At 54.3% G+C, this 25,366-nt stretch overlaps 1 protein-coding gene across 6 annotated transcripts in view; it reads left to right on the top strand.

The window, feature by feature from the left end:
* Positions 1–25,366, top strand: part of ERI3 (ERI1 exoribonuclease family member 3) — a gene marked incomplete at its 5' end in the record, with an annotated part of 129,180 nt that overhangs the window by 99,721 nt on the left and 4,093 nt on the right. For 4 of the 6 annotated variants that reach the window (XM_079696439.1, XM_079696438.1, XM_079696437.1 and 1 more), the window contains one exon: positions 3,888–3,987. In XM_079696439.1, coding sequence (XP_079552565.1) covers positions 3,888–3,987 — 100 coding nt within the window. Of the gene's footprint in view, positions 1–3,887; positions 4,054–25,366 lie in introns of all 6 variants that reach the window. The other 2 variants (XM_079696436.1, XM_079696434.1) reach the window with 2 other exon arrangements.

The following is a 25,366-nucleotide window of genomic DNA, read 5'->3' as shown; positions in this document are numbered from 1 at the left end:
GAGAATTTGGAACCATCATGGGAAAGGGGCCCAGGCACAGGCTTTGGCTCTTAAATTTCTGCCCAGCACTGATCAGGGTCAAAAAGCTTTTGGGTGCCTTACCCCACACCCCAAAGGCTGGCAGAAGAGAGGGAGGGAATGGGGATAGGAAGTAGGTGGGAGAAAGGGGGTAGACAATATTAGGGCCCCTTGACTGATGACAGTGGCCAGTGTTGCACAGAGCTGGGAGGCAGCCCCCAAAATATTTTCTCCTTCCACCCATGTTGGCTGCCCTAGCCATACCCCAGCCTTTGCCTGTTCTCATCAAGCTTGCTCCTGTCATTCTCCTTTGTCCTTGCTGTGTCTTCTTCCTGGTGCCTCCAGTACCACCTCCTCCAGGAAGCTCTCCTAGCCATCTCCAACCCCGCATGGGCCTGTCTTTCTCCATTGTGCTTGTGGGCAACCCACAAGGGATAGCCTCCCCAATCCTCCTGCTCTGATGGCTCTCTGGTCCCAGCCTTGACTTCTCAGCCAGAATCTCTGAGATATATAGCCCACTTCACCTTGCCCTGAGCTGGACTCCTGGGAAGGCTCTGCTAAGATTCACAGATGGATGTAATCTCTTAGGGAGGATGCCTGAAGGGAGTAGGGAATGGAAGGATGGGCTGAGTCACCTGAGGGAGAGTTTGGTGGGTGTGTGTACTCGTGCTTGATGGTGTATATATCTGGGGTGGGGGGGAGCAGGGGAAGGACTTTAGAAGTGAGTGCTGGGGGTGGTGGGCATGTGGGTACAGGCTCACAGGGGCAGCAGGTGCAAGATCCAGACCACACATTGATAGGAGCACAGATTGTGAAAGGACCCTGTGTTCTCTGGGTGGCTCTCTGCTGGCTGTGCCTGAGGGGTACCTAGGATAGCAGGAGTTGAGGGGAGCTTGTGGGGCTGTGCCCTGGTACTGTGCCTAGGGGGGGTTTCCACGAGGCAGGTGGTCACTTCTGAAGGTTCTGCTCTGCAGAGGTGCATGGCAGCACCTGGAGGAGATATGCCAGGGTTCTCAGCAGGGGCAGCAGGGGCGGGGAGCCCAGGCTGAAGGAGAGCAGTTTTAATTAACCGTTTTTAATATCATTTTGGACTTTGGCTGGTATGTGAAGGCCCCGCTGGAAGCAGCATTTGTAAAAATTAAATCCGTCTGATTAGGAGCTTGGCAGACCCATGTGCACGTGCCTTCCCCTCCCCCCGCCCATGCCCCCCTGAGGAAGTGCTGGATGAGGCCATGTCACGGCAGCAATTGGTTATCACGCCTTATCTGAGAATACGAAACTGTGCGGCATGACACCCGCGGCCGCGGTGGAGACGCCAATTCATCTCGCCCCGGCTCTGACAAGCTAGACTGCCCTTCCTGAAAGGCATTCGTCAGGCGGGACCGGGCTACCGCCTTGCCTGGTACCCGTGTTTTCCCCCCGTGGGTCCCGGCTTGCCCTGGACCAGCCAGGCCCAGTCTGGCCCTCCTGGGCTCTGCTGCCCTCCACCCCGCTTCTGCACATCCCCATCTGCAGAAGATCTTGGGGGGTCATAATTATAATAATAATCTAATCATGGTGACGCATCGGGGCAGGCGCCTAATGTTATCTGAAGTGGTCTTCCCGCTTAGCTGCGATAAGACTCAGGATGACGTGCAGATAACGCTGAGCTGCCCTGTCCCCGAGCCGCAAGCGGAGCAGAGGGGCCTCCGCAGCCCTGCCGCCCGCCCGCCGCTTTAAGCCGGGAAGCGGCAGCACCTGCTAATGCAAGTGTTTAATATTTGATGGGCTGGGATAAAGCAGGATCACCTTCGAATTGAATTGAGTGTCAGCCGAGAATCTATTACTGAAATTCGGGTGTGATTTGACAGCAAAGTAGACGATGTTATTCTTCACTAGTTACTGCAATCTTCTCCCCGACATCACTTAAATATTTTTTTCTTTGCTTGAGTAAACACACATTATCCTTCTTTTTTTTCCCCCTTCCTTCCCTTTTTCCTTTTTAGAGGGAAAAAAACCCATCCAGCTCGCCTTCTCCAGGCTGATAGAGTAGATTGTTATTTCTTTATTTGTCCTATTAAATGGAATTTTTGATCGTTTAATCCGCCCTTTGTAAGTGATTTTAAAGTACTTGAAAGCCAGCCCGCCACTGCTCTCTGGCCCACTGCGCTCCAGCCGCGGCCCTGACCACGCTCAGCAGCTCCTCCAGCTGTGCACCGCCCACTGGCTGTTCTCCTTGCTGCCTGTGTCCCAGCTCTGCCCTGGCTCCAAGCCAGCGTCCTCTCCCCTGTCCTTGAGCCTCATGCTCAGCCCCCGATTTCTGGGTACAGCTGTGGCCTGGGGAAGGGTGGGAGGGTTGGCTGGGAAGTTGGGCTGTGGCTGGTACCTCTGTGGTCAAGGAAAGTGGCTTTGGAGGGGGCTGAGGTTGAAGTACACTGGCTCCTAGCTTCCCAGTGCCCAAGGGGCTGAGGCTTGGTTCCTGCAGCTGGGAAGGAAGGGTACTAGACCTCTGCCCAGCCCCTTGGTCCTGGCACAGCCTGTGTGTCCAGCCTCCTGTCCTCCGTTTTTGACCCCGTGCTGGGCACTCTTCCACTGGGAGGCAGTCTGCAGTGGTATGGAGACCTCCTGGGCCCAGTGGTGGGCGGGGGCTCTGCAGTGCCTGCCTGACCATGGCTAGCAGTCACCTTAGTTCCACCAGTGGACTCACCATCCAACTTCTGGAAACTCACCCAAGCTTCATTCCCACTGACCACTGTCCCACACGCTGTCACCTTCCTGCCACTGGGAGGACAGCCTGGTGTTTGGGGACTTCTAAGGTGAGGAGATGGGCAATGTTTGAAGAGTCAGCTAGCCTCGCAAGCCCACTGGTAGAAGCCTGGGACTTGCTAGCAGGCTGAACAGGAATTAAATCCCTGTTGGGCCACTTAATAGCATTCTAACCCTTATAAGTCTCTTCTTGGCCTCAGTTTCCTCATCTGTGACATCTAGTCATCGAGCCTGTAAGGGATATAAGAGAAGGTGCTGTCCCTGGCCTGACGTGTGCCCTGCCCCCCCACCATGGAGGTGGGTGGCGGCCAGGGCACAGAGGGGGACAATGGAGTGCTGGGGGCCTGAGCAGATCGATACCCCCAGCACTTCCTTCCCCAACCCCAGGAAAACAATTAAGTACAGATCGATGGGTGGCTGCTTTGAATATGCATAAGTGAGCACTTGACCTTCAGCAAGATCTGCTCCCCACCACACACACATACACACACACACACACACTCTTCACGTGCTCCCCTCACAGCTGCCTGAGTCGGCCAGGTGACCTTACCCCTCCTCAGCTGAGCCCCCATGTGGCACTAGCTCCGCAGTCTGGCCTGCCTCCAGGTCAAAAGCAACTTGACCACAGGCAGGTAGTTGGCCCCCTCGTCTCTGGCTTCAGTTTTCCTGTCTGTGGAGTGAAGTCTGGATATATTGGTCTCCAAGTCCCTTCCGACAGCAGTCTTTGTGACCAGTAATGCTGTGGGGAGGGGCCCCAGCAGAGGGCCAGGGACTCTGGAAAGGGGGGGCATGGGTTGAAGCGGATGCCCTGTGAGAGGAGGGGTCCTGATCAGGAGAATCTTAGTAAATGGGAGCTCCAGGAAGGAGCCTGGTGAGGGGCACCCCGTGGGAGCTGGGGGCCTCTGATGGGGAGACACCCAGGAGAAAGGGAGCTGTGGAGAAGGAAGGGGTTTTCTGGAGGGGGCCCTGGTGGAAAGGGGGCCCAGCAAGGGGACTCCCATGAAGTGGCATGATGAGAGTAAGCCCTTGCTGGGAAGATATGGGGGGCTGGGGGTGTTGGTGAGTGATGGGATTGGGTCAGGGGTCAGGGCCTCTGGTAACCACTCTTGCCTCCTGTCTTCCAGGCTTACAGCTTCGCCATGGGCTGCTGGCCCAAGAATGGACTTCTAGACATGAACAAGGGCCTCAGCCTGCAGCACATAGGCCGGCCCCACAGCGGCATCGGTCAGTCCCTCCACATATCCCCCTGGCAACTCGGTCCATCCCCTGCCCACATGCCCCAGTCCCCTGGCACACAGAGGGGTTCCGTGGCTCATTCAGTGCTCCAGCAGGGTGCTCTCCATAGCTGGGGGGAGCAGGGAAGGGGGGTGGAGTGAGGGGAGAGTGGAATCTGACCATTGGAAAGGATCTCTCAAAACAACATTCAAGAGGAGGCTGGGGTCTGGGCTTTGGGTGGGTCACAGGTGGCCTTGGATTCAGGCCAAGGGATCCTGCCCTTGGCTGCATCTCTGGTGGGTGATGTCCTCAGAGGGGTGGGCACATGTCAGCTTACCCACCCCCTGTGGAGCTAGAGAAGGCTGTTTAATATTGTTTCAAGTCTGTGGCCACTAAACTGGGCGATCAATGGGAGTTAAGGAGATGAATTATTTAAACCTCACCAGCTTTTAATTAGTCAGGGTCCTTCTGACCGATGGCTCTGTCCACAGGGTATTGAACTCCCCCGTAGGAGCAGCAGCCTCCATTGAGCGGTGCCTGGGTTGGGAGGAGCCACTTGGGGTACCAGATGGGGGTGCACCCTCAGGGGGGATTCCTGCATGGGAGGGGGCTGGTTCTAGGCATTGGAGGCTCTGCTAGCTTCTTATATATCATTGTGGCTATGTGTCTGTGAGTGTATGTGTGTGTGAATGGCACCTTCAGCTGCATGTCTCTGTGTGTTTGTCTAGGGGTTTATATGTGTCCATGTATGTGTATCTTTTTGAGGGATGCGTGTATGTGTAACAGTGTATCTATATACATTTTCCTGGGGGCACCGGTCTATGTATGGAAGCAACCATCAGCCTGTATGTGTATCCATCAGAAAGTGTGTTTGTTCATTTCTGTGTATCTTATTTTGTGTGTGCATCTGCACACATGTGCATACAAATGCTTTCAAGCAGGGTACTTGACAGGCATAGGCTTTGTTCCAAGTGGGAAGGAGCAGGGGTGACCCTGGGTGGTGCTACGACATCATCATAACCTGTGTACCTTTGGGGAGGTATGAGGGGGAGGGGCCTGGCAAGATAACACCAAAAGGGTCCAGTCACCTGCTACAGACTGGCCCCTAATTCTGTCCACAGACATCACAGGTGCCTAGTGGGGCTGGGCATGCTGAGTGGATGTTCCTGTCCTCGGGGAGCTCACATCCTGGGAGGAGACAGAGACTGAACTGGGCAGTTGCCACCCAGGGTACTCAGGGTCGTGATAGAAACACCTGGGCTGCCCCAAGGGAGGTTTCCCCTGTCCTCAGTTGCCAGGTGGCTTCTACTTCTTCATTTACATTTCACTGACTTCAGGGACACCCCATATCATTCTTATTGGCCCCCAAGGCTCTCCTGGGGTCCAGGGGGAAAGAGAAAGTGGTCAACGGGCCTGGGGAATTGGGAGTACCCCACAACCACTGCTGTTCCCTCCCACAGGAGTTATTTCATACATCCTAGAGGAGACCCCAAACCTAGCAAGCTGATAGGCCTTGGAGGTCAGCAGGAAGTTTCCTAGAGAAGATGAGACTTGAGTCAGGGGATGCCTGAAGGACGAATAGGAGTTTGCTAGGCAGGCAGATGGGGGAAGGGTTTTCCACTTTGGGGAAACTGTGTGTACAAAAGCCCAAGGGCAGGAGGAAGGCTGACATGCTGAGAGGATAATTTTGGGCGTCTGCAAGTAGTTTGCCGTGACTGGAGTGGGACATTTGGGTTAGGAAACGGCTAGAAATTAAACGGGGAACAAGCCAGCCTTGAATGCCAGGTTAGAGGGTGTGGCTTTTTGTGAGGTTTTGAGGAGACAGGAAGTTCGTGAGTGAGATGAGGACAGGATCAGAGCTCTGATCCAGAATCAGTGAGGCAGTTGGTGCCGTACACACTAGTTCTAAGTAGGTGCTCAACAAATGCTATGGTAGATGAATGGACAGTTAGTGAGTGAGTGAGTGGATGAATCAGTGCAAGCGTGACGGGAAAGGGAGGGACCAGAGAACCAAGGCCACTGAGAAAACTTGCATTGGCCCAGGGAAGGAGGAGCTGCCAGAAACTGAGTCTGCCTGGTGGGAAGGGCTGGCAGGACTGGGTTAATGTACCCCACGCAGCCTTGAGTTGGGTGCCCTGCTTCTGTGTATCTGTCCTGGGGGTGTTCATGAGAGGAAGGGGTTCCTTGTTCCCACTTTCTGCTGCCTCCTGGGACTCAGTGATGTCGTTCTTGTTGGTTCACCCATGTTGACTCTGGGTTGGGACCCCTGAAGTATTCCCTCTTTCTTCAGAGAAGAAGGTTTTTCCATCTGGGTGGGCCCCAGGGGGGACAGCCCAAGGCTGTGGGTGGCAATGAAGTCAGGGCTTTGGAGCCAGAAGCAGTTCAGGCCCTGTGACCTTAGACAAGGGCCGATGCCACCTGCCTCTCGGGGCTGTTGGGAAAGCTCAGCGAGGTCCCGTGTGTGAAGGGCCTGTGCGGTCTGAGCACACAGTGGCCGCTCAAGGAGCTGCCTCCTCTGTCGCTCTGCCCATGCCAGGGTCTCCCCAGGGCACTGGGGGCTCCTGGCACTTGGTCCTTGTATCTGTGAATGAAGAGGGCTGCCCTGCCAGCTCCTGGCTGGCTCTGAGGTGTGGGTGAGGGTGCTTGGAAGCGGGGGAGGATGCAGGGCATTAATTGGGCTGGGAGAGGCGGGGAGGGGAGGTGCGGGTTTTGAGCGGTGAGGTTAATGGCCCTCGCGCCAAAGAGACAGCTTTAATGAGCTTCAGCTAGCGGTGCCCCGAGTTACTGTGCGTGCTAAAAGGGTCGCGCTGTAAGAGTTTGATGTGGACTGTTTCCCAGCCCTGGGGTCAGGGGTCAGTTCCTGTCACTGGCCACTCAGGCTGGTCCTCAGTGACATGGTGCTAATTAACTGTGTGAGGAGCTGCCAGCCCGAAGTGGGGAGTGGTGTGTATCTTGCTGGGAGGTGAGGCGGCACTGGTGATGCTGGGTAAGGGCTCTGCAGATCCCACAGCCTGGCCCTCTCCAGGAGCTGCTGGCTTCTCCCACAATGCCGTGGAGGGCAGTGGCGGGGTGTGCAGATCACCGATGACCCTGGGCCCTGGAGGGATCTTCTGAGTCTCCTTCTAAGGTATGTGTGGCAGGGGAAGCCTGTGGGGCCTACCTGGCGGGGACTCCTGCTGAGCATTGGGGTGGAGGAGGTGCTGACAGAGTAAGGGGGCAGGCGTGCTGGAGGCTTGGGCTGCCGGGCAGGGCAGGGGCCTAGGCTGTGGAAGGGAGGGGCCCGCTGGGATCGGTGCGCCCGGCTGAGCTGTTTGAGGGGGAGCCGTAGGGTGTTTGGGTAGAGGAGTGACCTGGTCAGAGTTGGGTTCCAGTCAGCGCCATCTGAGTTTGTATAGAGAGGACTAGTGAGGAGAAATCGCAGAAGGGGAGGCCACGGGCGTCGGGGTGTGTGTGTAATAAGTCATGCGGGAGGTGGTGGTTAGTTCAGGGCCGGCAGTGGCCATGGGGAGGGAGGTGGTGGATGTCTGCCTTGCACCTACTGTGTGTCAGGAGCTGTGGTAGGTGCTGAACGTGCGTTGGGAGATGACAGCCACAGGACACTGCCCCCACCCAGCTCACAGGTACAGTCGCCAGGATGGGGTGAGGGCCTGGCCCTGGGGACTGAGGAAGAGGTAGGGTTCCAGGATGGAGCTCCGGGCAGAGAGGGGGCTCGGGGGCTGTCCACGTGGGCTCGTGGTCGGGGAGGGACGCCTCCTCCTGGGGGGTGGATTTGCCCTTGGGAGCCTGGTGAGCAGGGTGGCATGGAGCAGGTTGTAGGTGAGGGGACTGCACATTTGTAGGACTGCTGACTGGCTGGGTCAGCGGGCTCCGTCAGCACTCTTGGCTCGGGCGGCTTCCGAGGCAGGGCGGCCTCCAGAGGGGACTGCTGAGTGGGCCTTCTTTCATTTCAGCAAGTGGTCAGCACGGCACTCACATTATCTGGGGGCGCTAATTTAATTTTCACACTCTCATGAAGGCAGGCATTATCGTTCCCATTTTACAGATTGGGAGGCTCAGGCTTAGTTAAATGACTTGCTTGAGGTCACAGAGGCAGTTGAACTGAGGAGCCAGGATTCAAACCCAGGTCCACCTGAGCACAAAGCCTGTGTTCTCACTGCCGTGCTGAACTTAGGAGCACCTTTTTGGTCTTGGGCTTTGTGCTGCCAACAGAGATGGTGAGGAAGAAAACAAGCTCATGTTCTGCCTTTCCCTCAGTGTCGTGTAACACACACAGGTCTTGACAATCTTCGGTAGCAGCAGCTGAGGAAGAAAGGGGCGGGGGCATCTCCACCCTTCACCCTGCTACAGTCGCCCTTGGAGCCGGGGCCCTAACACTTGGCTTCCGGCCTCCTCCTGGCCCCGACAGTTAGTTCTGCACTGTGATTTCTGTTTGCTCTCCACCTCGTGGCCCAGGAAAATCCTGCCCATATTCCAGGGGCCCCCTCCTCTGGGGATCTTGCCTGACCCTCCCACTGTGAGCACGCAGAATACATCCCTGGACCCCAGTTATAGGTAATGATCAGGCCCTACGTACTTGACCTCTCTAAGGGCGGGGCCTGGGCCTCCTTCCCTTCTTTCTTTTTGGAAGTCTGCCCGGGAAATGTCAGATTTCCCCTGTTGTTGGGACACAGAGGCCCCACAGACTGCTGGTGTCACAGGCGGGGAGAACAGTCGGAACCTTCCCTGGTGCCCAGCTGGGTGGTCCTGCCCTGGCTGCTTACCCTCTCTGCTCAGGGACTGGGGGTCCCAAAGGCTCCAGGTGAGACGGGATGGCCCGACACCGGGTGGGCTCTCTCAGGAGTTTGCTGCCCAGCACAGTTTGGCAAGAGAGCGGCCCGGCAGGTGGGGCCTGGCCCTGGGGGGCAGTGCTGGCCTGTGGGCTCCCCTGAAGGAGTGGGGTGTCTATCAGAGTCCAGTCAGAGCACATTAGCTCTGTGACACGGATCTCATTAGCGCCCGTGAGAGGTGTCACTGCAGGAGAATCGTCGGTTCAGGGAGATGCTTGTACCAAAAGGAAGAAAGGACAGTGACAGCCTTTTCTCTGCCGCCTCCGCTGCCGCGCTCCCTGGGCTGCCCGCCCTCCTCCTCGTGGCGGGGGTGGGGTGCTGGCTAATGAGCTCGTCTGCAGTACAGCTCTGCCTTTCCCTCCTTGAAGTTCCCCGGTCCCTCTGAAGACCTCGGCCCGGGATTAGCACACACCAAACGCCAGCACCCCTCTTGCCCAGCAGGGAGTTCCTTCTGATCACCTGCTCCTGCTGCCGTGGGCGAGGGAAAGAGGTGGGGTGAAGACAGAGCCACTGGGGGGCACCCTTGGAAGGCTCAAGCCCCTCTGCCTCCCTTGACAGAGTGACCCTGCCCACCTCTCTGCAGTGGGCTCTTCCTTCCCAGAATTCCCATCTTCTCCTCCCCTCCCCTTCCCCATGACATCTCCTGCCCAGGCAGCGTTCCCATCCCTGTGGTGAACCTTCCTACCAAGGGGAGAATGTGGGGACTCTGGCCAAGGGTCCAGCAGGTAGGATGTAGACCCGATCTGATCTTGGGCTTCCTGGCTGAGCTAGGGGGCTTCAGAATCAGCCAGAGCCCAGTCTGGGCTTTGGATGACCTGAGGGTGGTGAAGAGTTGATATGAGGCTTCTGCAGACATGATAGCCCTGTCCCAGGGAGGCAGAGGGGTGCCTCGCCCCCTCCCCCCTGCTTTGGCCATCTTCAGGGCTGGGAGGGGAGGAGTCAGCACAGCTGCCTTATGAGGAGGCTCAGAGACAGCTGGAGTGTGCTTGTTTCCCCAGCACTACCACTCCCCTACACCACCTCCTTCCTCTCTGCCCCGTCCGGTTCTTTCTACTGTGTCCCAGAGAAAGTGAGGAGCCAGGGGATGGCCAGCCACAAGGAGGGCTAAGTCTCCAGGCATTGACAGGGCCTCCACTGGCCTGCCTGCATTAGTGCTCAGGGCTGCTCATGCCTTCCCCCCCTGAGCTGGCACCCTTAGAGTCCAGGGACATCTGAGGAACTGGTCCTTGCCAGATACCAGGCTCTAGTCTTCAGGAGCAACTACAGATGGAAAAATGGATGGACGGATGGATGAGTGTAGTGACCGATAGATGGAGGAGGTTCTGGTGTATGTCTGTGTGTGTTCTGTGTGTGTGAGATGCACTGGGAAGTGCAATCTTTGTTTCCCTACCTTCCTAGCCCCAGGCCTGGCTTGGCCTCCCCTTGTCTCTCTCTGTATCTCCTGTCAAACCATCGCAGACGTAAATGACAAAGAAATCAGAAAGACAGATCAATGCTGGCCAAATTAGCACTTGCAGATAGACTGAGCGGGGATGTCAGCGCCCTGACCCCTGGTGATCTTGCAGCCTCCGCTGCTGATATTATGCAAATTGCATCCATCTGGCAGGACCTGCGTGCTGGCTGCTCCTACTCAGAGGAGTAATGGGCTGGGGGGTGGGCAGGAGTGTTGGAGCAAGAGTTGGAGTGAGTGTGTGCGTGTGTGTGCATGTGTGAGCATGTGCTTGAGTGTGTGCGAGGGCGTGTGGTGCCCACCAAGCACTGGGTGGTGATGGAGTGATTGACAGGGCAGATAAGGGGCTGCATTGGATTCCTTTGGGCTGGGGGATTAGGAGCAGCCACAGATGGGAGATAACCGGACTTCATTTCAGTTTATTTTCCTCCTTATCCCCTCTCCCCACCTTCACTCCCCGAAAAACACAGTCTCTGTAGTTTGTGTTTTCATCAGTATTTGCAAGTCATTACCACTGGTTTAAGGTGAGAGACAATGTCAGGGCCCAGACCAGGCCAGCCCTTCCCCCAATCCTGTACAGGTCTGGTACCCTGAGAATTAATACCTAGAGCAGTCCAGTCAGCCTTCACTCCAGTGGTGTTCACAGCATCCCCTCCTTCCAAGCCCACAGTACTCAAGGGACGATCCATACCTCATGGACCAGCCCTACTAACCTACCTTATCTGACCTCAAGCCACCTGACAGTCCTTAAGCTGGGCCCCTGCCCCTCCCACCTGAAACTGCTGTGTGACATTCCTGCCCCCAAGCTTTGGTTACAGCATTGGTGCTTCTGCCCCTGGTATCAGCTGCGTCCCCTGGGAGCTGCTCTTTTTTTCTGCAGGGCTCTGGACCCTTCTTCACAGCTCCTTCTGTCCCTGACACTATTGACCCAGCTGGACGAAGCGAGGCCTGTGGCCTGTGGAGAAGGGAATTTGTTTGGTCTGGTCTGAATCCACCATCCACACCTGTATCCTTCCACAAGACTTGCTGAGTGCCGGATGTAGTACAGAGGACTTTATGTCTGTAATCTCATTGAATTCCCAAACCCTGTGAGTTTGGGGCTGTCACCTCTACTGTATATAAGGAAACTGAGGCTCAAGAAGGTTGTCATGCAGCCAAAGCAGCAGGGCCAGGAAGCGGGAGAGCTAGAATTTAAACACACATCTCTCTAGGGTCAGAGCTCTTAACCACCAAGCTCTCCTGCCTCACTGCCATGCCACCAGCCGCAGACACTCACACATCGCCACGCCTGGATCTGTTTAAGGGAACCACCCTTGCACAGTAGGCAGACAAGTTCCTTCAGCTCCTAGCCTCTGAACACAGACCCTGACCCAGACCAGACCCCCAGCCGGGCTGAAACAGCTGAACCAGCCCGAAGGGGGCAGGATTCATATGTATCTTGCCCTCAGGAGCTGTGTGTCTGAGACAGTTGGGCTGTAGCAAGAAGGACACACAGAGGACAGAACGCACCCAGCGGCTGAGCCAGCCCAGGGATATGTCACAGCACGTGGCATCCAGGACCCTGCAGCTCAGGGAGAGGTGCTGAGCCGCTCAGGCCAGCCAGCTGTGGCTGAGGGAAGAGCTGTCCCAGGAGCCCCGCCAAAACTGGGTCCCCGCTGTACCCTCCCACCAGGCAGGGTTGGGAGCTGGGAGTGCTGGGGACATGTCCGGGGACATGTGTGCAAGGGGAGCTTGTCCTAATGAGGAGAACATGGCTGCTAGTTAGGCGAGGGGCGGGCGGGGAGCCGCAGAGCTGATTGAAGGCAGGGGCAGGGGTCAGACAATTAGGCCCAGATCCGGCCGTTTGATGTGAGTTCTGAGGCCTCAAAGCCTCCCTTCAGCCCGCTCCCTCCACTCCCTCCTCTCCCTCCTCTTTCCTTTCTTCTTCTGCCCAAAGGCAGGAGGGATGGAAACGCTTACTCTCACTGTTACTATTATTAAACTCTGCAGCAGGCCAGCCAGACCCCAGGACTCCTGCCCACAGGGGGCACCCCAGGCCCCCAGGAGGCTCCTTGGGCCCCAGGGGGGCATCTGGCCAGAAGCCAAGGCCAGCCCGAGGACAGGGACGAGATGAGCCCTAGGGCAGGGTAACCCTGCTTGCCTCTCTTGCTTCTGAGGGAGTGAATAAGGTTGCCCGGTGGGGATTTGGTCCTGGAGCTGCCGGGGCCACATCCCAGGCCCGCTTAGACCAACACCTGCAGCTGCCTGGTTCTTTCGTATTCTGCCCTGGGGGTTTGGGGGTTAGGGCATGGATCATTCACGCTCATAGCCTGTCACACAAATCTTTGTCTGCAGCAGTCACAGCAAAACCTTGCCCAAGATAAAGATACATAGGGCCACATGGCTCCACAGTGCTGTCACAGTTGTACACCAGAGCAGGTCCCCACCCCCCATATGAGGGCCACACGTACCATCACAGGGTCCTTACACCCACGGGGTCTTGCACAAAAACCCTGACTATCTCTGGTGGCAGGGCTCTGGGAGCTAAGCCCCTCCCCTGGGGTAGCTGGGAACCGCAGCCCAACCTGGTGTCTAGGGTGGGTGGGTACCCTTCCAGTCCCCCATCCTAGGTAATAAGCCTTGAGAGCTGGTACTGACCAGAGAGTGGGAGGAAGCCAGACTGGGGTGGGGGTTGGGGGAAGTGGGTAGAGGCAGGGTGGGAGCAGAGATAAATGTTAGCTCATTTCTTCCGTAATTAGTTACTCCCTCATCCCCGCGTTGTAATTGTGAACAAGCTGTAATGTTTAATTAGTCTGTAAATGAAACCCCAATTTCATAATGGCCTGGCTGACAGGGCTAAGTGAGCAGGGGGGGAGGCAGAGGGGAGGTAATCGGGAGGGCCTGCGGGGGGGTGGGCAGCAGGCTCATGGGCTCACCTCCTCTCCTCTTCAGCCCCAGCCTGGCCTCTGTCAGGGGAGGCTCTGTGACTGGTCCAGTCCTTGCCCTCCTGCCTTTAACATCCTCTCCACTGGCCCTTCTTACCAGAGAAAGGAGAGGGAAGGGAAGGGTCCTGGCATCCTCCTTCCTCCCTCCCTCCCCTTCAATTCTCTGGTTGGGATATCACAGTCACAGCCCAAACTAGATGCTTCTGGTTGGAGAAGCTGACTCTGGGGGGCCCAGGCCCTGTGACCCCAGCAAGGATGATCCTTCCTCCCTAGGTCCAACCTTCCCCCTCCCCAAGTCATCCTACTAAGAGGCCCTTGCTTGCTTGCCCCTGGACTTCAGGATCTGGCTCTACACCTCAACGAGCCAGTGATTGGCACAGGACTGGCTCCTCCCTCTGCAGTCCGACTGCTAAACGTAATCAGCATCCGCGCTAGGCCGGCACCCCAGGCCAGACGTTACTCTCGGTAGGTATCTCCGCAGACTGCGATGAACCGGAGCTGCCGCAGGGGGGAGCCCCCGGCCCCATCGCGGCCTCATCGGCCTCTGCCTGTCTCCGCCACAGCATCCTCGCCGTCTGCACTCGCCCCCGCCCCGCCTGCTGCAGCCATAAATCTCAATTTACGAGGGCGGCCCTGGTGGGGGAGGGAGGCAGCGCCGCTAATGACGGTTCCTCAGCCGGATTTTTCATGTTGCACAGTCATAAATTTTTAAGAACAGCATGGGCAGCACGTTAGCGAGTTATCGAGGCTGCCTCCACGCTGGCTGCCTAGCTCCAAGAGAACAGAGACCCGGTAGGTTAGAGGAGGCATTGGGGCAGGGGTGGGGCCCGGCAGTCACGCTAGCCTGAAGGCAGGGGTAAGGCTGGGACAAGCAGGCAGGCTAGCCTGAGCCTTCTCACAGGGCGGGGCAGTGCTGCCAGAGCAGCCCCCGAGCCAAGGACAGGCGCATGGGCGGGATCAGGCACGCGGGCACACAGACCATGGCGTTGGGAGGCGCTGACGGATGCCTCTGCTCCAGGACTTGACACCATGATGGACGGAGAGCCTGGAGACACATAAAGTGGCCACTTTGAATAGAATTACACACACCTGATCGTGTGCACAATGAGGTCTCTGCCCTGGCAGAGCTACACTTGGTGCATAAACAAGGTGCCTTTTAGGATTGTCCTCAAGAACTAGGGTACCTGGAGTCACCAAGGGAGATCCCTGAGGAAAAGCCCCCACAGAGGGGTTAGATCTATGGATATGCGGGAGCCAGGAGCCTGGAGCCAGGCTGACCTCATCCTGGTTACGGCCCATCACTTCAGGTTGTGTGGTCCTGGGTAAGTCATTCACCATCCAGGGCCTCTGTTTCTTCCTCTTTAAAATGGGGCTGATGATGGCTCCTACCTCTCAGGCTTACTATGAAAGTACTGTAACACCCTGCGTACAGGTTAGCTCATTCCGTCTATTTAGATCTCGGGAAGGATTTCCCCAGAGAGAGATTCACTCTTGTGGGGACATTCACTCAGCAGGTGTTTGCTGGCGTCTTGTGGGTGCCCTGTCCAGTGCTGGGTTTTCAGAGGTGAGGCAGGTTCCTTCCTGGGGGGTGATGTGAGCATTGTGGCCGAGGCCGGTCGGTGTCCCCAGCCCTGGCCTGCCACGGGCACACCTAAGCCCCAGGGTGCTAAGGCCCACGCTGGCCCCCTCAGAAGCCTCCAGGCCAGATGCTCGCCTGAGTTTCCTGATCTGTGCAGTTGACGGTTCATAATCTTGACCGCCTCTCCGGTGTCGCAGGCGCAAGGTCAGGCAATCGTATGTTGTTCAAGTCGGCAGAGGCGGTGTGAGTGTGTGCTTGTGTCTGGGTGTTCAGGAGGACTCTGTGCTAATCCGCTGGGACAGATGCTGGTCATTCAGGGAGAAGAGTGCTCCCTTCTCAAGCCTCTCTCCTCGTGCCCCGTGCACAATGCCCTCCCTCATTTTCTGGAACCTGCCATGCCTTCGCTCACCTCAGGGCCTTCCCACGTGGCTTTATTTCCTTGGGAGCCCCCATTCCCACGCTTGGCCTAATCAAGTCCCACTCCTCCTGCAGAGCACAGCTCAGTTTGCTTTTCAAGGAAGCTTCCCTGACTCGTAGCCTTGGTCAGCGCCCCTCCTCTGTGCACTCCCCCTTTGGAGCATCCCGTCACAGTCCTCTTTAAGAAGTTGTTTAGTGCCTCTCTCCCCCACTAGATTGTAAGTTCCCTGAGGGCAGGAATCTATGTCTGTTTTGTTCAGCTTGTATCCCCAAAGCATAACATAGTGTCTGACTCTTGTGGGTAGATAGTGAGTAAGATGTGTCATTTTGAATTGAGTTAAATTGAGCTGAGGTGGCCCGGCCCACCCCTGGGTGCCAGGGCAGGGGGAGGGGGCTAGGGAAGTGCCTGGAGCTGAGGTGGTTCCCATTAGTCCTCATGATTAATTCACAGCCACACTGTGATGGAGTGGGCTTGTCCCCAGTCAGCGCCTCCGCTGGGGCCCACCTGTTAGCGACAAACAAACAAAGGGGATAAATAATGCATTGGGAGCTGAGCCAGGCAAGGCAGCGGTATTGAAATTAATAGGGATTAGCTGAGCAGCTTGAGGATGAAATATTTACCAGGTGGGACTGGGCTTAGGGAGGGCAGCCCCCCTCCCAGAGTCCCTAGGCATCGCCGGGCCCTTTTCCAGGGCATCATTGGCGGGGAGTACGGAGCCCCAGCACCACAGCTTCTGCCCCCAGATGTCTTGGTTCAGGACAGGCTGGCCAGGTCACTTGAGAGCTCAGGTCCCAGCCAGTCTCCTGGCACAGCAGGTCCTGAGAAAATGAAGGTACTAGGAAGGAGTGGAGGTGGGGAAGGGGCCGAAGCCACCGGCACGTTGGAATCTGAGGAAGGACTGTGACTGACTTTTAGGGCCTGGGCCTGTCTGGGCTTCAGGTGGCAGATGTCAGGGCTGGAGTAGGCTCACCTGTGATCTTGTCCCTCCACCCTTCCCTCTTTCTTTTCCTCCAGTCCTTCCTTCCCTACACTTAATACATACTTACCGAGGGCCTCTGTTGAGGTAACCTTAGTGCCCCCAAAGGGTTTGTGGTCCAGCAGGGAGTGACAGAGGCAGTCACATGGAGGAACATGGGTGCTGTGGGAACACACAGAAGAGGTTCCTAACGCCTACATGGGGGCACAGGTAAGTCACCTCAGGAAACCACAGCAAGCCTCCATCCTTCAGGATAGGCGAGGGGGCACTCCAGCTGAGAAGTGGGGGAGGAGCTTCCCTGGCAGAAGGAAGAGCACGTGAAAAAACACATGAGGGAGAAGAGCCAGAACTCCACGGTCCAACAGGAGAGTGGGAAAGATGAGGCCCGAGGGGGACACCTGGGCAGATCCCCAGAACTTAATGTAGAAGTTTGGATGCTCTCCTGAGAGCAGTGAGGCACCGTTGGAAGTGGTGGTGATGGTTGTCGTTTTAATTATTAACTCTTAAACTTTTTACTTGGAACTCATTTTACATTTGCAGAAACCTTTCTTACCCATCTTTACCTAGTGTTAACGTCTTATCCAATCATAGTACAACTATCAGCACCAGGCCATTAACATTGGTATGACTTTACTGTTAACTAAACGAAAGGCCTTACTTCAGTTTCACCAGCATTTCTACTGATGTCCTTTTTCAGTTCCAGGATCACTGAAGGGGTTTAAGCCAGGCAGTGAAATGACCAGATTTGTGGCTTAGAAGGACGCTATAGAGGAGATTGGCTGGGGCACTAATGTCACCTGGATGAGGGAGGGTGGTGCCCTGGACCAGGATGGTGGTAGTAGGCATACAGGTTTAGAAACTATGGGAAAATACATGATAAATAAAGCTTAGGGGTGGATAAGTTTGCCCACGGAGAGTGCAGACAGTAAGTAAAAAGGGAAGAAGGCCAACGACCACTCTGAGCAACACCCACCTCTTAGGGGGAGTCAAGAGAAAAGGCAGGCGCAGACAGGGGAGCTGGAGGAGGGTAGTGGAGAAAACGTGGTGTCACTGAAACCGAGGGAAGAGTTTCAAGGCATGAGTCAGTCCACTGAGTTGATCTAAACCTGAAAAGCTTCCATTGGACTTCAGCCCCATGAGGCCATAAGGATTGTTAGAGAAAGCAGTTTGGTAAGGTGCTGCTGGGGTAAATCAGATCACAGGGTGGGAGAGGAGGAAATGAGACCTTTGGCTACGAAAGGGAGGAAAGATTGGGTCTTAGCCACATGGGAAAAGGGAAAAGGAATTAAAGGGAGCTTGTTTTTAAAGATGGGAGAGATTTAATATATTTACATGTTTACATGAAGGAACCAGTGCAGAAGAAGCAACTGAAGCTACATCAGAGAGAAAGGGGGTTACTCACAAAGTAAGACCCCTGAAAAGGCAGTTGGGTTAGACTCCAGAAACCAGGTGGAGTGGGGGGATGGGCTTCAGAAGTGACATCAGGACAGTTCCTCTCTTGTATCAGGGTGAAAGGAGAGGACTGGCACAGGTGCAGGGGTGTGGCTTCTGTGTTTCCTGTGAAGTCGGAGATGAGGTTGTGTGGGTGAGAGGGTCAGGGTGATGTTGGGGGTAGGGAGTTTGAGAGTTGTGGAAAGTAGAGAAAGTTGGAAATTGAACTAGCGAGAAAGGGAGAGAGAGCATGCACACTGATCAGGCACGTAGGAAATGGGGCGGTTTTATACACCCAGTTGAGGTTGATGACTATGATTTTATGAGTTGCATGAATCTGTAAGGTTTCAGTTTTCTCTAGTCACACTCAGCCCAGAGGTAAGCATAGAGGAGGCAGTGTTTGGGTTTTTCCAGGCAAGGGAGATGGGAGAATAGGGGAGCAAGAGAGTTGAGACGATTGGCAAGAAAGGACTAAGATGATGGACCATAGAATCCAAGCTCCAAAGCGAGGTGTACCAGTTATGTTGCTAGGACAGAAACTGCTTGGTATGTACCCAATAGCCATTGACCTTCTTCCTCACTAAATAGAGCCCCTGGATAATTAGGGGCAGCAGGGTGTACCCAGTTAAAAGACTACTTTTTTTTTTTAGTTTCTCATACAGCTGGATATGGTTATGTCTCTGAGTTCTGGCTAGTGAGAGAAAAGGAAAAGTGTGTGGGTCCTCCAGGAACAATACTGAAAGGGAAATGACTTAGCTGGAAAGTACATTATTCTTGCTTTTTCCTTCTTCCTCTTTCCTAAAATGTGGACGTGATGATTGGAGCTTCAGCAGCCATTTTGGGCCATAAGATAACCTGGAAATTGGAAACGACATGCTAAGAAGGGCAGGGGAGAAAGAAGCCTTGAGTCTCATGATTTTGTGTTGCCATGGGACTTTGAAAAAGTCAACTTAAATTGCAAGTCAGAGACGTAAAAATCGTTTGTTTGTTTTATAAATTTGTTTATTTTTGGCTGCATTGAGTCTTTGTTGCTGCGTGCAGGCTTTCTCTAGTTGTGGTGAGCGGGGGCTACTCCTCGTTGCGGTGCACAGGCTTCTCATTGCGGTGGCTTCTCTTGTTGTGGAGCACGGGCTCTAGGCGTGCAGGCTTCAGCAGTTGTGGCATGCGGGCTCAGTAGTTGTGGTGCATGGGCTTAGTTGCTCCGCGACATGTGGGATCTTCCTGGACCAGGGCTCGAAAGCGTGTCCCCTGCATTAGCAGGTGGATTCTTAACCACTGTGCCACCAGGGAAGCCCTGAGCAAATGTTTTAAGAGAGCATAACAAGGGTTACCAGCTTCCTAGCCTGAAATAGTGTCCTCATTGCCCTTTGCCTCCCTTCATTTGTTTTGTCATTCTCTTTCCTGCCTTTACATTCTGTGTGTTAATAAGCTTTTGGCTACAGAAAAAGAAAACCCAATTTAAACCTTAAATAATAAGAGGGTTTATTCCCTCACAAAAGAGGTAAGGTGATCCTAGGGTTGGTTAATTCAGCATCTCAGCAATGTCATCAAGGACCCAGATTTTTTTCCATGGTTCTGTTCTTTTATCTTCAGCATGTTCTTCACAGGCTAAGTCCCCTCAAGGTTGGAATATGGCTTCTGCAGTCCCAGACATTATGTGCAGACATGAAAACATCCAGCAGAATATACTGGACTATTTTCCCCTCATGGTTCTCTTCGTAAGAGTGAAGAAATTTTCCTTGAAGGTCTTTCAGCAAGCTTACCATCATATCCCAGTAGCCAGAACACTTGGCCACTCCTAAACCCATGGCTGGCAAGGGGGTAGGATCCCCACAAATGGCTCAGACCACAGAGGTTTCCCTTGGTCAGGGAGGGAGGAGTGGGCTCTGCCAGCTTCGCAGAAGGGGAGTGGCTGTTGGGTAAGCAGTCAAAAGTGGACGGGGAAAAAGGTGAACACAGGAGGGGAATGTATCTGGAGATATTAGGGATATAAACAGTTTCGAGGTTCCAGTGAGATGAAATGAAAAGCATATTATCGTCAGTAACTGGGAATATTTGAATTTAACATTTCAAAGGTAGCACAGTGGGGCTTCCCTGGTGGCACAGCAGTTGAGAGTCCGCCTGCCGATGCAGGGGACACGGGTTCATGCCCCGGTCCGGGAAGATCCCACATGCTGTGGAGCGGCTGGGCCCGTGAGCCATGGCCACTGAGCCTGCGCGTCCAGAGCCTGTGCTTCGCAGCGGGAGGGGCCACAACAGTGAGAGGCCCGCGTACCGCAAAAAAAAAAAAGGTAGCACAGTGGAGGATGTTAACAAGGTGGAGGGTGTGACTGTGGAAATGGGTGAAAATAAGATATAATGGAGATGGTTGTTAGTGCTGAGTTCAAAGAACAAGAGGCTGGCGGCAAGTTTCTCAAAGGACAGGATGTAGAGGCTGTGACAGACAGGGCTCTCGGGAAGGAGGTGGCCGTGGTCTGGATTGATAGCACATGCTCACAGGAAAGGCCTCAGATATGCTGCTGGCACATGGGTCTGGGGCCAGGTCACAGGTGCCTAGGGCATACACACAAGTAGCCTAACCTCTCCCTATCCCTGTGTCTCCATTTTGGAAAGAATCTGCCCTGATTGGTCAGGCCACTCTGGAAGGGTGTGAAGCCCTGTCACCTTCCTGTTGGAGCCACTCAAGGACCCCCAGAAGACAGTCCCACAGGAGACCCCTAGGGACAGGGTCAGCTGGGAGCTCGGTTGGGGCAGAAGTGGCTGCCAAGTATGGCAGAGGTGCTCAGCTGTTCTCAGTAGCCACCTCTTCCCCTGTCCCCTCCCAGGCCAGGTCCCCTTCACTTTGCCTTACGTTATCAGGCACTTTTATCTGTGGCATCCAGAGCCAAGAGGAGGGCGAGGCTTCTTGGCCCCTCTACCTGGATAGGGCCTTGGCTGGGGATGAGTGAGGGGAGGCGGGCACCCGTTGTAATGGCCAGAGCAGCCGCCCTGTTACTACGGCGTATTTCACTTTTAATTCTGACATATAATGTAATGATCTTTTTTAAGGCCCGATGATATTATCTGCCTGACTAGATTATTGAGTCTTCATCATCTCCAGATAAATTTATGGCCAGGACGAGGCTCAGGATTTATCATCAGTCAATAGAGCTCGATACTCTAACAAGGCGTGTAATAAGATATACATATTTAATGATCCAAGGGGAGGAGCGCTAATGGGAACCCAGAGTGAGTGGTCCACGGGCCGGGGCTCTGCCCTAGGGCTGCCATAGCTGGAGGGGCGTGGATGGGGTCTTTGCCCCGTGGTCCCCAGCTCTGGTCGTTCTCAGGACTGCCCCAGTCTCCTCCTTGTCAAGACCCTGAGGGAGAAGCACTAGGGACAGTGTCAGAGCTGGGGCCCAGAGGGCATACACGCGCCCCACTGGGAACTCCTCTCCCTGCTTCCGGACTTGGAGGGGTTGGGGTGTCCTTAGACCTGTACGTCCAGGCCCCTGAGCATGAGGGTGGGCCCACAAAGGGAGGGAGTGCCGGGGCTATGTGCCCAGCCCACGCTGATGGTGACGGATGGTTTTTCATTACAGCCTCTCAGGTCCTGCCCGCGCCCTGTGTGGAAATTCTATTTATTCCCTAATTTGTAAAAATTCCCTCTTTATCTGATCCCAATCAGGGCGGGGTAATTGGCTCTCTGGGGCAGCGGCTGGGGTCCTTGATGAAGAGCTATGTGGATGTACCCAGCCCGGCCCCCGCCCAGCCCGCCACCAGGGCCCACAATTAATAATGATTTGCAAATGGCAGACAAGCAATAACACAGAAAGATGTGGCATCCGCGCTGCCTCTTCATTTCCTCCCCTCGCAGATATAAATGGCCACAGAACAAAAACCCAGCACTATAAATTCTGGAATTAGTTATTCACTGGGATAAATGGGGCCTGGAGCCACCAGCCCCTCTCCCGCCACCCTTCTTGCCTACTTTCCCCAGTCTGAGTCTGTCCCCAGGTGTGTTGCTGAGCCTGGCCCCTGGCCCCTGGCCCCTCTGCATCTTTGGCTCCCAGCTCAGTTCCCCAGCTTCCTCTTAGACCCTTCTCCACCACTCTAGCTGCCCCTTCCTGTGTGGCCCAGAATTGGGAGTGGACACTCGGGTCTGTAGCTTCCTCAGCCTCCGCCTCTTCTCATTGACCTCTCTGACTGCCCAGTCTGGCTTCTGTCCCCACTCTGCACTGGGGTTTAAATGAAGTTGATATGTCCTGCCAGGCCTGGGAGTCTGGACCTGGGTTAGTCTTGGGTGTCTTCTTTGGCATTTGGGACCTGTCCAGTCATTTGCCTGGCCAGGTTTGAGTTGGGCTCCTGGTGGCCAGATGTCCTGTAAGTGATGCTGTGCTTACTGGTCAGGCTGTTGTGGGCTGTTGGCACAGGCATTTCTGGGCACTGTGCCCTCTCGGCCAGGCGCATCCTCTCCCCGCCCCCCAAGTGGCTGTGAGCTGGCGGGTAATGGGCGTGTAATGGCCTCATTTCCATGCCCGGCCTACAGAAGCGGCGGTAAGTGTTTGATTGCCTTAATTTCCAAACACATCATTATCCCAGCTTTACCAGCGCTTAATAAACACTTTATGAGGATTTTTTTAAAAACATCTTCGGTCCGCATACTTCTCCGAAGTGATAAACTCTAATTAAGTCTAATATTTAAAAATATGGTAATGGTGAGTTGTTTGAATAAGTGGACTGCATTTCTGTAATTTCATTATTACGTAAAACACGCTAATTATTTGGAGCGCGCTTATTACGGAGAGAGAAATCGCCTGCTAATCAAGATGAAATTGCCTTTTCCCCTTATTGTGGAACCACCGTCATCCTTCACCATCAGCCCTGTGGCACCTCCAGGCACCTCGGTGGGGTGGAGGGGGGATGCGGGGAGGGCTGGAAGAAGGGGTCACTTTGGAGTTGAGGCTATAACGGCCAGTCTGGGGGGAAGCGGGAGGGAGCCGTGGGAGCCATGTCAGTGGGGAGAAGGGAATCTATGTCTGGAGGGCATGTTGGGTGGGCCAAGGTCACCCTGCCTGGGGGCCCAGGGGACTCTGTGGGCCACATCTGGGACAAGGAACAGGGGTTGGGGGATATCAGTGTATTTCTGTTGGAATAACAATATTATTATTGGAATAACGACACCAATACTAATAATAATAACTAACCCAGCCACTGTTTTAAGCACTTCACAAATAAAAACTCATTTCATCTTTTTAACAACCCTGTGAGGGGAGTAGTTGCTATAATTATCATTATTATTCCCATTTTAGAGGAGAAGAATCCGAAAACAGAGGTTAAATAAAGTACAGTAATTTGCTCAAGTTCACACAGTTACTAAGTGATGGAGGTTGGATTCGAACCCAGAATCTAAGGATATACAGGGGCCCTCTGCTGGTTTAGTCCTAAATTCCCTGCCTTGGCTTCCTTTCTTCTGAGTTCCTATTTGCTGTTGTGCTCTGAATTGCACCCAACCATGGCTTGAGATGCTGGCCCCCAGCACCAAGTTGCCAATTTAGCAATAAAAATATAGGAACATCAGTTAAATTAGAATTTAAACAGATAAAACAGCAAATAATTTTTTTAGTATAAGTGTGTCCCATGTGGGGCTGGGAATATATTTGATCCGGCAGTCCCACTGACACTTTGCACTCAGGCACGCTGCTGCCAAGGTGTCCTAACAGAAAGAGGTGGAAACAAGATGAGGTTCTAGAATGTCGACACGCGCCAGGTTCTTGCTCTCTTTTCCTTGTCATGGTTCCTGCTCCTTGTGCTGTTCTCTCCACCCATCTTTGCTCCGTGGGCTCCGGCCCCGTTCCTCACCAGCACCTGGAGATCACTCATAAGATGTGTTGCCTGGCTGAGCTTTTTTTTTTTTTTTTTTTTTTTTTTTTTTTTTTTTGCTGTACGTGGGCCTCTCACTGTTGTGGCCTCTCCCGTTGCGGAGCACAGGCTCCGGACGCGCAGGCTCAACGGCCATGGCTCACGGGCCCAACCGCTCCACGGCATGTGGGATCCTCCCAGACCGGGGCACGAACCCGTGTCCCCTGCATCGGCAGGCGGACTCTCAACCACTGCCTGGCTGAGCTTTTTAGGCAGGAGGCCTCAGGTTGTGTCTAAGTTTTCCTTTAGGGCACACTGCCTCACAGCCCTGTAAGGTCAGCGGCTTGTCACCCTGCTGCTCCAGGTGTCCTCTCAATCTGGTTTGCCTCTTTGATCATTTCACGTTCATTCTCTTTCCTGGCTCCCACAGATCCATGTGTGGGGATGGTCTATAAGATAGAGGCATTGTTTCAAAAGCACGGGGCAGGTGTGGACAGTTTGTTCAATTGGTGACAGGACAACTGGCTATCCACTAGGGTAAAAATAGTTAGATCTTCTACTTCTCACCACATACAAAAGTAAATTCCAGACAGATTAAAAAATTAAATACAAAAAGTATTCAAAGAAAATACATGATAGTTTTCTAATAACACTGGGATAGAGAAGGCCTGTTTAAGCAAGATATAAAGCCCAGAAGCCATAAAAGAAATGCTTGATAAGTTTAGCTGTCTCGTGGAAATCTCAAGACTTAATACATCCGAAGGTATGTTCATCACTGCCCCAAACCTGCACCTTCTCTGGTTTGCCTCATCTCAGTGAGTGGCACTCAGATCCTAGATGCATCCCTCCAGCCCTCCCAGTCCCCTCATTAAGTCTTGCTCATTCTATTTCCTAAAAATCTCTTGCCTCCATCTGCTTCTCCACAACACCAGTATATCTCCACCTCCATTTCCACCACCACTGGCCTAGTTCTGGGCTACCATTTCTGGCCTGGACCAGAAATACATAGTAGAGTCCGCTAGTTGCTATCTCTGCCTTCCGCGTTAGCACCTCTAGTCCTTGAAAGATAATTCTGAAACACAAATCGGGTCCTGTCATGCGCCTCCTCAAACATGTGAGTCTCCCCATCATTCCCAGAACAGTGAAATTATAAGCTCCTTAGTCTGGCATTCGGGGCTCTGCAGGGTTTCTTCTAGATGGCCACTGCTGACCTCGCCGCCTTCATCTCGCCACTCCTCTGCCTCTTATTCTTCATCATCCCCCACCTGCTCAACTTAAATTTGTGGGGGACACTCCACATTTCCCCTCCAGAAATGTGCCTGTGCTGTTCCATATGCTGAGAACACCTCCCCACCTCAACCCCAACTTGCTGGCCGGCCCTCTCTGCATGTTTAACTTCGTCCTCCCAGGAACCCTTTCCTGATCCTTGGACTGAACAAAGTGCCCTTTTTTGTGCCTCCTTCCCTCATAGCACTGTTCACACTGCACCACTTAATAGATGCAGTCTCTGAGCTCCTCGAGGGCAGGGAGCTGCAGAGTCTGCAGCCCTGTGGCCCAGCAGGGCCCTGCGCAGCCGGCACACAGAAGGTGTCAGTGTGTATTTGCTGAATGAATGAGTGCATGAATAGATGGCCTTCCAAGAGCTTCCTTGGGTCCCTTCCCTCCTGAGGGTGGCGCTGGCCCAGGCTCTGCATCCTGTCCTCTACCATTCAATTCCCAGACAAGTGCAGCCAACTGGAGCGTGTCAGCCTCAGGTGGTTGCCCTGTGTGTGTTCTCACCGGCTGTCCTAAGCGATCTGAGCCACCCTTCCACTAGTAGCTATTTTGCCAAGCAGATATTTGACTACCCTTGGAGCCAGCCAGCAAGCTCATCCTTTGTTAGGTGCTGGCCCCACTTACCTCTCTGAGGGGTTTATGCAGCCGACCCCCCCATTACAGCCTTG

Source organism: Hyperoodon ampullatus (genome assembly GCF_949752795.1).
Source record: "Hyperoodon ampullatus genome assembly, chromosome: 2".
Lineage (NCBI taxonomy): Eukaryota > Metazoa > Chordata > Mammalia > Artiodactyla > Ziphiidae > Hyperoodon > Hyperoodon ampullatus.
This window is presented reverse-complemented; position numbering and strand designations above follow the sequence as displayed.